Source organism: Sinocyclocheilus grahami, unplaced genomic scaffold, assembly GCF_001515645.1.
Source record: "Sinocyclocheilus grahami isolate Dianchi unplaced genomic scaffold, SAMN03320097.WGS_v1.1 scaffold389.1, whole genome shotgun sequence".
Taxonomy (NCBI): Eukaryota; Metazoa; Chordata; class Actinopteri; order Cypriniformes; family Cyprinidae; genus Sinocyclocheilus; species Sinocyclocheilus grahami.
The window spans coordinates 1,026,656-1,040,545 of NW_015505568.1; the positions used below are offsets into that span (position 1 = coordinate 1,026,656).

The 13,890-nt window shown below is 40.6% G+C and overlaps 1 protein-coding gene across 2 annotated transcripts in view; it reads left to right on the forward strand.

The window, feature by feature from the left end:
* The window catches only part of LOC107550168 (retinoic acid-induced protein 2-like), a 26,960-nt gene extending 14,424 nt beyond the window's left edge, over positions 1-12,536 (forward strand). The window contains exons 2-3 of one of the 2 annotated variants that reach the window (XM_016231404.1): positions 9,090-10,814; positions 10,906-12,536. In XM_016231404.1, coding sequence (XP_016086890.1) covers positions 9,174-10,814; positions 10,906-10,932 — 1,668 coding nt within the window. In that variant the 5' untranslated portion in view covers positions 9,090-9,173 and the 3' untranslated portion in view covers positions 10,933-12,536. Of the gene's footprint in view, positions 1-9,089 lie in introns of both variants that reach the window. The other variant, XM_016231403.1, reaches the window with a different exon arrangement.
* Positions 12,537-13,890: the final 1,354 nt, after the last annotated feature.

A 13,890-nucleotide genomic window follows, 5' to 3' on the forward strand; every position in this document is an offset into this window, starting at 1 on the left:
GACTAGGGCATTGCTATTCTGTTGCTAAGGGGTTCTGGGTGGTTGCCAGGGTGTTCACGTGGTGACTAGGGCATTGCTATGCTGTTGCTAAGGTGTTCAGAGTGTTTTAAGCATGATTCTATCTTCTGGATGGTTGTTAGGGTATTCAGGGCTGCTGCTATGCAGTCGAATGTTGCTAAGATGTTACTAAGGTTCTCTGGGTGTTTAATGCGGTGCTCTGTGTGGTTGCTAGGGCATTGCTATACAGTGTTGCTATAGTGATCAGAGTGTTTTAAGCATGTTGCTGTGAAGTTACTAATATCTGAGAAGTTGCTAGGTCATTGCTATGCAGTTGTTAACGTCTTCTGGATGGTTTCTAAGGTCTTCCTACAGCGGGTGTTTTTTATACACTATCAAACAAATTTTATGCATCTGTCAAACATGGATCTCTCTAGTATGTAGTTGACTTTACTCTGAGATCCAGTACATAACTTCCCTGCACATTTTTCATCTGGCGTCACCCAACACCTCGTTCCAGCAGGTGATGCAGTACAGAAGTGTTTGATTGCACTGTACTCATTAGATTAAAATCTTCTGTCATGTCCGTTTCATGTTTTCTGTCGAGTAGGTGCTCATGAGATTGTCTCATTGTTTCCTGTATAGACTCTGCAATTGGCCCCTGACCCTGTTGTCATAACAGCAGGCTTAAGTTACCGTGCATGAGAGCCATTTAGCTGTTAATGATAACGAATGTATAGGACGAGCTGCTATCTGCTGTCTGCCCTACACGGATCACGTTACCTCATATTTAATTAAAACGCCACACCAATGGAGCCTATTTATAGCATCTGCCACCACAGTCCACTGGTGGGGCATCCCAGAGCTGTAAACCACTGATCTCAGACCAGTTTGAGGTTTTTATGTGTTTTATGTGTGCTGAAGTAAGATCAGTAATTTGTAAAATGTAATTATACCTTTAAATGCCTAATAAAATGTCTTTATTACATTGTAGGAGGGGCGAGTCATATATAGTGAGTGTCAAGTAAGCAAAATCAAAGAACACCCTAGCAACTACCCAGAAGACCTTTGCAACTGTGTAGCAAAGCCGTATTGCACAGAACACGCTAGAACCCATTAAATAACATAGCAACATGTTCTGAGTGGCTGCATGGCAATGGACTTGCAGCAACCCAGAAAACGCTAGCACCCAGCTACAATGGCACCAAAAAACACCCTTGCTGTCACATAGCAACATAGCAGAAACACTCTGAACATCTTAGTATCCACATAGTAAAGCCTTAGAAAACAACCCAGATGATGTTCCCAACCACTTAGCAACCAGATAGCAATGCCCTTAGCAACCACTATACAACAGCCTAGCAATCACATAGCAACATGCTCAGAACCACTCAGTACACCCTAGCAACCACATAGCAACACCCTAAAACACTTTTAACATTAAACAAAGCTGCAGCCACCCAGAAAACCCTAGCAACCCCCCAAAACATATTTGTAGTTACATCGCAACATGGTAAAAACATCTGAGTATCCACATAGGAAAGTCTTAGAAGACCTAAGAAACCACTCGGCAGCACCCTAAAATACTCCAAACACTTTAACAAATGCATAACAAGTCTGCAGTCTCCCAGAAAACCCTAGCAACGCCCCTGGCAACCACCCCATAACATCCACAGCCACAGAGAAATGGTAAAAAAAAGCACTCTGACCATCTTAGTAACCACAGCCCTAGTAACCATGTCAGTCAGTAACTGCGTTTCCATTGCCCTTCAAATTGTGCAAATTGAAATTGCTAATTAAAAATACGCCCAATGGAAGCACGCCAATTGTGCAAAAACTCCCATATAGCGCAAATATTTTTTAAGCTCGCATGAGGTGGTTTTTCAGGCGATTCGAGAAAGGAATATTTCGCAAAACTGCAATGGAAACATGACTGCAAAAGTCACATGATCATTCTTTAATGTACTATAACATGTAAGAAATGCCTCATACATGGCCGCTCTCAAGTATAAGGGGCTTTCTTTGCCATTAATGCTTGGATAACCCCTTATTTACACTGTACACGTCTGCAGTGCATTACGGCTCCGAAGCGGCCATTCTAGTCAGTGCTTGGGCTTATAGTAGCTGCGCCACGGCACGTTTCAGAAGCGTCCCAGAAGCATCTCTCTGCATTGTTTTGCAAAAGATACACTCATACTCCTCCTTCAATTAAAAAATAATGGCTAGTGTGGTGGCTGCTATATACGTAAACTTACCAACATCCGTCTCCATGACTTATCGTGAGAGGAAAAAAAAAAGTTTTAGTTGCATAACATCGGTTAATGGAAACGCAGTTATTTCGCAATAGTTTTATCAACATTTATAAAATATCGCTTAAGTTTTGCTCAAATCTGTAATGGAAACGCGGCTACTGATGCCCTCTGTTGGTAGGGAATAGTATGACGTTGTATAGATCAATGGTCAGAACACCTTAGCAGCGACCTGGCAACCACCCAGAAGAACATAGCAACTGCATAGCAACACTCTGCCACCCTCAACACCCTAATAGTTGTAGTGTTTTTAGTGGTGATTCAAGTTTATTGGTCTTCAGTAATAGTGAACCTGAGACGTCTTTATGCTGTTGCCATAATCTTTTATCTGTATGTGTGATGTTTGAAGCATCATCTGTACGACTGTTGGCCTGTGTGCATGTTTGTACCCCCCACCCAGTCTGTGTAATCTTGCTCTCGCATCTGGCTGTCTCAGGCTGTGCTGGGCCGTCCCGTGCGGACGCACAAATGCACTATTCATGGCCTGATAAGAGCCACGCGGACAGCTGTGCTCCGGGCCCAGCGCTGACCTTGAAGCGGGCAGAACCAGCAGGTGTTATGGGTCCAGTTATCACCTGAGAACCATTACGGTGCTGAGCTGGAGACGGACTGAATGTTTGCAGTCAATAAAACGTCCTGCAGTGTCTGCTTCTAGATTCAATAAGACTGCTTGCGTCCTGTTTGTTCTAAAACCTAGTGAGCTGCACTGCTGCCTACATAGGTGTTATATAGGTTACTATAAAGCTCATTCTGATTCTAAGCTAACAATTATCCAATCAACAAAGCACAAAGTTGTTTAAAAATGAATGGCGGACAAGAATAATAAATGGCTAATACATGTGCTGTAGGTCTGCAATATAAGAGGCACCCAGAGGCAATTCTGCCTGCGTTCCTCTTCTTCTCAGGCTGATTTCAGCCTCCCTGAGCACTTCCCAATCCATAAATCTCTTAGAAGTCTCCGTCCTCAGGCATGAGACGTACATGGATGCTATTTTATTACGGGAAGACACCACTGGAGATTCGACAAAGACAGTTAGGGGAGACCCTTTATGGATCTTTGTAGCCACCAAAGAAAGAGTTTGGCTTTCAAAGGGTTAATGTGATTGCTTAGGCACCATTGCTCAGGTTATAATAGAGTGAGAGTGTTGCTTACTTTTTCAGTGGCATTGGTTCAGGAAGGATTTTTCCTTAAGGATTTAAAAAAAGCATTGATTTAAGAGTTGTAATGTAAACCTTGAACCAAACCGCACTGAAAAAAAGGTGTAAGATTTAGTTTGAAATAATTTTCACTCAGAAATTGCTAGTACACATAATTACAATGAAACAAGTAACACCAGTGTTGCCAAGTTTCCACCGAATTGGGCTACTTTTTCACTGTTGCAGCAGGTTAAACTGATTTCCCTCCACCTCCGAAAATGATTTGGATGGAAGTAGGCCTGGGTATCGATTCAGATTCGATTCGATTCTCGATTTTTTTTGTTTACATTCATTGAATATAGTTTTAATACAAATGCTATTGATATTTCTAAAAAAATGAACCGTAAACATCAGTTTAAAAATGGTGAATTAATAAAAAGAAATTAAGCCACATGCCTGTATTTTAAACCTATACTTTTTTTGTCAGTAGTAGCATTGATTCTTAAGACTGCTAAATAGTAATATATTCTGACAGTTTCTTAACGTTAAACTAAACTTTTATTTTGACGGGTTGCCGTGAAGAACTTGCAGCTGCTGTGTATGTGATATGACGGTAGTTTTCTCAAATGAAACGGTAAAATGCTAATGAAGTGACACTCAGAGCAGCAGGAGATGACATTCATGTTCATATCATCATATAGTGAGACGGCAGAAGCTGAAAACACCACGAGCGTCATCCGCGCTTTAGTATGTGTGTAGTAAACAAAACAGTGCGCCGCGCCATCCGCCATTTATTGCGGAAATCATGGCGCCTTATGCGTGATATCAAATGCTTCCGCAGATTTATAGTATTACTATAGCATTTCACCTGAGCATTGCGAATTGCGGGTATGGCCATGATAAGCACTGAATGAATGACAGGCTTTCTGTTGTAACATCGCGCAAGGTAAATAAGGGTGACATCTAGTGGAGAAGACTAATGATAAGATTCACGTTAATCAGATCTTATTTTAAATGTGTGCTGAAATAAATCCTGGAAAAGATCGATTCGCGGCTTTTGAGAATCGATATCGAATCGACGTCATTTAAAAAAATTATTAATCGAAAAATCTTTTTTTTTTTGCCCAGCCCTAGATGGAAGGGACCCCAGACGGAGGGGAAAACCACAAAAATAACGTGATTGGGCTAGTTTTGAATAGTAATTGTCTTGGTTTTGTTTCGTGGATCTGGCAACCCTGAGTAACACATTAACATTGACTTAAATGCAAAATTATACTAATTCACAAAAAAAAACAGCTGTGCAACCAGCTGCGAGGTGAATCACATTACAAAATTTGATTGAAAGCAAATACGTATTTGAAAATAGGACAAAAAGACATTTAACTGCTTTAATGAGGGTAAGAACTACAATCCCATAAAGCATTGTGAATGACAATTAAATTAAAAACAAAGATAAATATAAAACTAATTTCAAGATTTACATTTATTGCAAAATGTGCTCATTATGCATACAAATATTTAAGTATTTTGAGAGCATAGGAAGACTTACTTAATTTCCTTGATGTGATTCTCTGATTGGTGGAGATTTCTTTTGAATTATGGGTAATGTAGTTTTTCACCAGGAATTCCTCTTAAGTGAAAATAATGTGGGCTGATTGCTTCAACATAAGCATATACCATAAACGAACAACCTCGCAGCTCACAGTAGGTCTTTAAAGGTTTATCAGTTGTTAAAAATCAATTTCACTACGGAGAAAATTAATAGGATTTTAACTTGCACAATCCAACTGTTGCACTTTATTGCTCATAGTTGGGGTTAGGGATTGAAATAAACCACTAACCATTATTACATTTTAGCTAAACTTCTATGATTTTTGTCTGTTGGACGATAAAATAACCAAAGAGTTGAATAAACGGTCTCTCTTTTTTTAAGACTGTGTCTTAAGAACTAGTTTGACTAACTAGGTGCTAATCATTCTTTTCTGATTCAAATTAGACCAATCTACATTTTTATGTAACAGACTTCAAAAAGTTATGACTGTTGTGATTGAAAAAATGACAGAATTTTAAGTCCAAGTTCAATCAGGACACTCGGGGGACACATAAAAATACAAATCAATTGATTCAATGCAAGTCATATAAAATGCAAATCAATTTGATCAATCGTATTTGATCTTTTTGGTGGACAACCAAATGGAAGTCAAACAAACTCTAGTCTACAACAAAAAGCTATTGTGAAAACATTCACTGCACTGATAGTACCGGAGATTCATTTTGTGATGTTGCCAAGAGACTTGTTAAGCTAGTGGAAACCTAACTCTGCTAATATCATTACCAGATCGGCTACACTGAGAAAAGACAACCGGGTTGTATGCGAGATCAGGGTGGTGGTGGATTGGGGAATCATTTCTGGGCTCTCTCTCCGTGGTGGGGGGCAAAACGGCAGCTTCAGCACGCAACACAGGAGATGGATTTATTAGCCCTGTGGTTGGCATGACAACAGCGCCTGCGGATGGAATAGAAGATTGTTGCTAAATTGTTCCATCTGTTCCATTTTCCAGTTGTAGAATGGAGTTTGCCCTGCACGGGATTTGTGCTCTATAGACGAACATAGATGTAGACAATTCCTGGATAGATTCTTCTAGATGAAGCCATGTTATCATATCAAGCCAGTAAGTAACTCGCACTCTAGTATCGGATGGCAGGGACCAATGGCTATGAATGATCTTATGTGCAATCAAACATAAAATCTACAATTTATCACTGTTGTCAGCAGTGAACCAAAGCACCAATTATTGGCATTTGTCTTATACCGTGTCCCATTTTAATCAATGGTGGCATCTACAATGGATATTAAAATATTTTATTTAATATTTAAATATTATAAATGAATTTTACTTATTTAACCACTACCTGATTTTGAGTCAGTCAGCGTGTCTATATATATATAAAAAATTATATATATTTATTGTTGTATCATAACCAGGTTGTTTCAGTTCTCTGATTGGTGTTGATTTCGTTGGAGAATCTGTAGTTTTTCCACCAGGAATTCTGCTGTTGAGCCCTGTTTTAAAAAATAAGCTAAAATAATGTGGGCTGATGTCATGTAAATGCATGTACCAGTCATCAACAACCTTGTAGCTCTGCCTTTAAAGGTTTATACGTTCAAAATCAATTCCCATCCGGAGAACATTTTTGGGATTTTGGGAGGATTTTTGTTGCTGAAGTCTAACCTCAAGCTTGTAGCAGATTCATCCGTGTTAGTGAACATTTGATGTTTCCCATCTAGACCGTGTTAGTCATCAACATTCCAGATCATTCCAGCATCAAAGCTCAAAATTCACTTCATTTTTTCTGTATGAAACCCTTCCAGTAAACACTATCATTGCAATTGGAATTTTCACATCTGTCTCTGTCATTTTTGCTATTTTCATTTGCCAGCCATGTGCTTTTGTAGTGACAGATAAAGTCATATTATAAAATATTCTTCTTAGGTGTGATCCAATTAGATATTCATGTGTTGACTTAATATGCTTTATCCAAAATAATTTTTATTTGGAGGTGAAGTTTGACCCAGACATTTCTTGATGGTTTTCACCTTTTATAGCATCACAACAACATAATTTAGCTCTAATTAGTGGGCAAACTGAATCACATGAGAGCATTTTTTTCTGTTTTGTTGTTGCATAAGCTTTGAGATGCGGCAGATGGTGTGTTTGGTGATTCTTTTATCTGTAACGTTTTTTTTAGCTCTGATTTAGTGTCAAGATCTAACCGATCTCACCTGCTGCTGTGAATGCACACGCTCGTGCTTCTGTAATGCTGTTTGCATTAACTGTCTCACACTGCAGGAATCCGTCAGCCCACAGAAAGCCCATCTGGAATGCAGTATCTCAGAAACAAATCATACAGAGGGTTTGGCGACCCACCTTGTTGGCTTTCCAATGCTAGATTATAATTTATCGACTTTTATCCCCGTTTAGGATTTATTTCCAAGTTTTTGGCTGTTCCTCTCACAGATTGTAATTGGGTAGCATTTGAAGCATGTGTTTGTCTTCCAAAGACTTCAACAAACGCACCATTTCGAGCCAAGTTACGTCACTCAGCGTCTTTGGCATAGAGAATGCGGAGGCTAAGACTAATTTTAAATTAAAGACATGTTTGTGCAAAGACTGATGGGGGAAAATGCACCTCACACATGTGATGTTACCCGATGCAGGGCTGCAGCAAGGACACTAAAGGTGATAAAGCAAAGCACTACATTTTTAGGTGAGTTAATTTTGCATGTAAATGTTCAGAGGTTCACTTAGACACTCTGGATTAACAGTCAGTTTATTTAACCTTTTGGAATGTCAGAACATTTAGAAAATTCACAAAATGTGCACAAAACATGCTTCACAACATAATTTGAGACAAAAAAGTACTGCAATGCAGTTTAGAAGTCACGTGTGACTATTTAGAGTGGTCTGATCTTGGATCGGTTTTTCTAAACCGCAGAACTCATCGATTTTGGGTTGATTTAGGATCGGTGAGAAACACTTGAGTAATCACAGAGAAGCAGATGTGTCAAGGTCGTCTGCTTCCTTATCTGACTTTTTCCACTGTCCTTCCATCAGTTTGGCAATGGAAATTCAGTGCTTTAGAAGTGGTTCTGAAATTCACCCTGGGGCACAATTGGTCCTAAATCAGTTGGCAGCTTTTTTTTGTTTTGCAGCTTGCCTGAAAAAACGCAGATAAGGCAGTTCTCGCTGTGCTAATACACTGCATGTATTTTTTTGTATGATTTACTGACGGAGGAAACTTATAAATTTCTGCTGTTATACTCTTGGAAATGTTGCAGATAAAATCGTTGTTGAAATGTTTGTGGTAGTGAAAACTGAAATGCAAAAGTTTTTAGTGTCATTTGTGGTTGGTGCACGTGTTCAGATCATCCTGTTAGCATTCCCAAAAATGTTGCAATGTTTCATGGGTGCTTAACGCAGACCAAAAATAATTTGCCGCTTTGAAAGATTGCTCCCATTTCTGCATCCCCTGATCTTTTTTCCCCTCGTGTTTTTGCACTTTGTTTTGCTATCTATTTCTTCTCATTTCGCTCTTCTTCAAGGTACTCTCTTTCCTCCTTTGTCTCTTTGGCGTTCTTTCACTCTCTGTGTGTTTGCCAGAGGGAGGTTCACTTCATAGTCTTGGCAGCATTTTGTGTAATAAACTCCACACTAACGCTGGCTCATAAACAAATAAACCCAGGCACTCTGCGACGTAATTTCATCAAGTCCTCCCCCGTGCTCTTTTTGCTCCCCTCCCAAGCCAACCAAGCAGTCCGTCTGTGTGAAAGGCTCCCAGACTTTATAAACTCTCTTCTGGTGTCTCCCATAATTCTGTGTTTGTGTCTGTGATTCCACTCTCGTGTCATGACGTCATTCTGAAAGCTTACAGCTCTCGGTGGACAAAAACAGATGGTTGAACTTTTAGCAGGAAAGGAAACAATGTCTCCTTGGTGCCTTGTTAGCTTTGGGTATTAAGTTATAGAGGACAGGTAAGGATATAACCGATTATAAAGGTTTACCAACAATTACTATGTTGACTATTGTGGTTTACATCGACACATTTCTTGCCAACTACTAATCCTCTTCTCCCATTTGATTCTAGGGTTTGTGCTTCCATCTGATTTGAAGAAAACCATGAAATCCTCTACTTGCAGCACCTGAAACAGATTTACATAATCAAGACCCAATGGAAGAGCCGTACAAAGATTCTGTAGCCGTAGACATGGCAAACCCTCAGGAAGAGGTCTGCAATAGTGGAGCCGCTGCCACTGATGCAGTTGGGAAACTCGAAGGGGAAGCCACTCCAATTATTCCAACTGAGACATGGAATGTCAGCTCTCCAACTATCACAAAGCGATCCCTGTCGCCCCTGCTAACAATACAAGCCACTCCGGTGGTGACCCCGGCTGCGGAGTCTCCCACCGGTGTTGCCCTGAAGGTTGCTACAACTGTGCTTCAGCCAATCTGCTTGGGGGAGAGTCCAGTGGTGTTGCCAATCCTTGCTGGCCCAGCTGCCCCTCAAGTTGGACAATCAGGGGCTACTTCATATCTGATGACTAGTCAGGGTCCTGTGTCCCTACCTCTAGTCTTGGAACAACAAGTCCTCCAACATTTGAATCCTCAGTTGTTTCAACAAACAGCAACTTGTCCTGCCCTGCCGCTACAGAACAGCATCCTGTGCCAGAACCCTTCTCTTGCTCTTGGAGCACCTCCAATCTTGGACCAGAAAGGCACAAGTCCAGTGTTGGATACCAGTCTACTGACTCTTCTTCAGAACCCTAACTTTGCAGCCATCTTGCAGGACCTCTTCCCTGGCCAGGGGAACTCTTCTCCAACTCGTCACCCAGCATCTTCCCCACAGGTCGACATTGCCTCTGCGTTTCTTCCTCTTCCGCCTCTCTTGCACCCCTACAGCTCTCCACTAGCCCCTCTGGTGCCACCAGCCACCCTGCTAGTCCCTTATCCTGTTGTAATCCCACTTCCAGTGCCTCTTCCAATCCCAGTGCCAATCCCTGTCCCAGTCTCCATGTGCAAGGACTCCAAGATAGAGATAGACCGCCCTAAACCGGCTTGTACTTCAAGCAAAAGCACCCAGACTTCACCTAGTGACATCTCCCCTCATTTGACATTTACCAGCAAGGAAATGGCAGTAGTCCAACAGCCTCTTCGCTCTTGCTCGTCCCCTGTAGTGACAGACGGAGAAGTGCTAGATTTATCCATAAGGGCGCCTCAACCTTCAATGCATGTTGATGTTCCACAAGGGATCCAGCCGTTTCAGCAAGACCGTGTCCTTGATTTGTCTATACCTAGTACAAGAAAGACATGCATCCAGACTTGTAACATGTATGGGCCATTGGCCTCGGAGCGGGAGAGGGTGTGCCACATGGGGGACGATGTTAGCAGTGGGGCTTTGGCTCTTGGGGTTCTACGGCCAGTAGACTGCACGCCGAAGCTAGATACCAAGCTGCTAAGTGGTTTAGCATCTCTAGAGTTCAGCAGACAGCACAAGTGGGTGGTAGACAGCGGTCACGGCAGCGCAATGGCTGGGGCGGTACGTAACTCTGCACTCACCGGAACCGGCAACATCGAGATCGTCAGCACATCGCAGACAGCCAAAGTCATTGTGTCGGTCAAAGATGCCATGCCTGCCATTTTCTGCAGCAAGCTAAAAGGATTGTCAGGCGTTTCTACAAAGAACTTTTCCATAAAACGTGATGCCAGTCAGGGGGGCTTCGCAACAATGCCCAGGGTCCCGGGAGATCAGCGAGGAGAATCCAGTGACCCGCTCAAAAAGATCTCTAAAAACAGAGGTATCAAACTGAAGAAAGTAAGCTCCCAGGAGATTCATATACTGCCCATAAAGAAGCAGCGACTGACGGCGTTTCTACCCAGAAAATAACACATTCTCTTGCTTTCAGAGGGAGAAGGGAAAACCAAGGACATAAGCAATGAAACCGCTTCTGAGGTGTAGCTACGTAAATAACTACAGTGATTGGTCTGAGAAATATATATAACCAGGTTATGATGATGCTAAATGCATTCCTGGCAGAAATAAGCCCTAAAGCTTTTTCTCCAAGCTGTCCAAATGATTTAGACTGATGCAGGGTGCCTCTGGTCTGACGGTTGGCATTTGATCCATTCATTATTAAGCAATCGGACGAAGTCAACAGGAAAATGCTCCAAGTAAAAGAACCAATCTGAACTGGCTAAACTGTGCTACTACTGATATCCTTTAGCATTTTCAGCATTAATGCCAGAATCGACTCCCTTCCTATGCATTTTGATTTTTGGTGTCACGTCCTCATGAATGATTCATCACGCGTAATCTGCATTGTCATTAATATGCATGAGATCTGTTTTGAAACCTGGCCAGCTGTCAGTGAGAAACACAACGTGCAGCACTGACAGATTCTCCTCTCGCTAATATGCTTTTGCTGAATTCTTGCTCTCCTCTCGCTGTTTACACTTGGAGTGCAAGACGTTTCCCATTTTTTGGTCCTAATGAACTGTAGAAGGGAACCGTGACCTTTTGCTTCCCTAATCACTGTATTAATCAGTGGGGCATTGGAGCGGAGCATCCTCTTTGAAGAACAGGAGGGGTAAGCAGTTAGCATGGCAGCCTGATAATGACTTGGCAAAGCCCAGACCTCGGTTTCATTAAGTCTGATGATTGGAGGAAATGGTTGTCAGTGGCAACAAAGCATAATTTTCATCATCCTCCCTTTGGGGGGCAAAAAGCCTCCCTCCACCCACCTACCCCAAACTAAATTAAAACTAAATAATCATCAGGGGTTCGTCCCCAACGACAACAAATCTGAGTGAAATGGCTTATTAATGCTGTTTTTATGGCCTCGGAGTCATTTTTTAGATTATTGCCAGCCAGCTGTGTGAACACACAAGGAGAGCTTCACTTGCAACAGTGTACAGATTTTAATGATCTTTATAATGATGATCTTAATACACCTTCAGTGTTTTAGATGACAAATTGCCGACAATGGACGTAAAGAGTTCAAAATCAAACATCTATCCCTCAGCAAGCATTAAGATCTTTTTTCCTTCACGGTTGAACCTGGTTTTCTTTATACATGTTACTGGACATATTGTGCGAAGTCCATCAGTGCATGTTATTCCCTGTTTTTTGTCATCTTTCATGAAAATAAAAAGCTTTGTAGGAGATGTCAGCAAGGTTGCACAAGCAATTGGCTAATATTAAGGCTATTGTGTCACTGTTTTAAGCTACTGTTGTGGGTAATGCAGTAATCTTGTAATAGATAATGCAACAATTTAACGCCAAGTAACATTACAGGAAAAGAGGCTACGGCAATAACAGCAAATGATGATAGAATTGAAAGTGTTACCATTTGAATATGTGGAGATGCTCTTGAGGGTGAACTTGACCTTTAGTCCCAATCATAACGCCTCTTCATAAGTGTGTGCTGGTGATAATTACTGTCCACTTCAAACTCCCCTTTAGGTTTGGCTTCATTCCCCCGCTTTTCATGATCAAATACACCTCTGATGGATAAAATCAAGTGCCACCCTACTTTTTTTTATTTATTTTTTTTACTTTAAACCTTTCATTAAGAATTTGAATGTGGATAATGAATGCACTAAATCTTTGTTGCTTTCATGTGGCTGGTGGTTTGATTGATAGCACGAGGGCGTGTTTCGAAACGCAGGTTTCCACCCTCTCATTAACCTTCTGATCATCCCAGCCAGTTTAGTAATACACTTATTAAAACCCTGGTACAGCTGACATATCTCCTGTTTTTACAACCTTTTTTGCATCGTGACATGTTCATAACTGCTAAACACATTTTCCCTCTTTATTGTAATATGTCTGGAGGGTTATATAATATATAAAATGTTCATATTAACATTAATATAACGTTATAATACTGTCACAATGTATAAATCCCGTACAATTTAAATTGTTACTCTGTGCATTCACAATAATGAGAATTTGGGTGGAAAATGCTTAATTATGATGAAAGTATCACAATGCAAAAAAAAAGCGTTTCATTTTCTTTAAGCAAAATCTAATTTCTTTTAAATGTTTGGGTGCAATATGACTTGCTGGCATGTTCTTGACAAGTTTTGAGAAATTTAACTAATTTAATTTAAAATATCTTTTCTGAAAAACGTGTAAAATCAATAAAAGAGATTTTATTCTATATAACACGTTACATTCTTCATGCATCCCAACCGTGAGATCATCTCCACAGTCAACGTTTTGACCTTGAGGCACGGCCAAACTAAAATCAGTCTCATTTGGTTTTGTGTAACATTTAATATTTCGTTTTCATGAAGTCGGCTACCAATAAGATGGATTGGCTAAGATGAGAAATGACTCATCCTTCGTGCCACTTTCAGCAGAATCGAAATGAGATTCTAGACACACCATCAGAAGTGTCCATAGAAAGAAAAATGCAAGCGAGGCAGGATTTATTTGACATGTCAGTATATGAAATGTGCCGTCTCGTGTTTGCGTGTTTGTTTATTGGAATTCCTGCAGAAGGAAAATCAGGAAGGCGTCTTTTATAGTTCACATCCAGCCAGAAAAGGTTTTCATGTAGAACTCAACGAACTTTCTCCAAATATTATCTTGTCAGATTTCCTCCGTTTTCACAGTACGCTCAAGTATCAGGTTTACAGTCAGCACCAAATACGTTTGATGAACTGCTGTGCAACTCTACTTGTTTTTTTATGTCAGTTCTAAAGTGTGTTTAACTCTTAAAGCGCTACTTCGCAAAAAAAATAATTCCTCAGTTTTTTTTTCTTGTTTTGCAATAAATATCTAAACATTTTTAAATCAAGATGTGTTTATTTGAGAAGCAAAATGACATGTCTTATTTTCTGAAAAATTATATATATTAAAGTAAATGCATCTTGATTTAAGAATG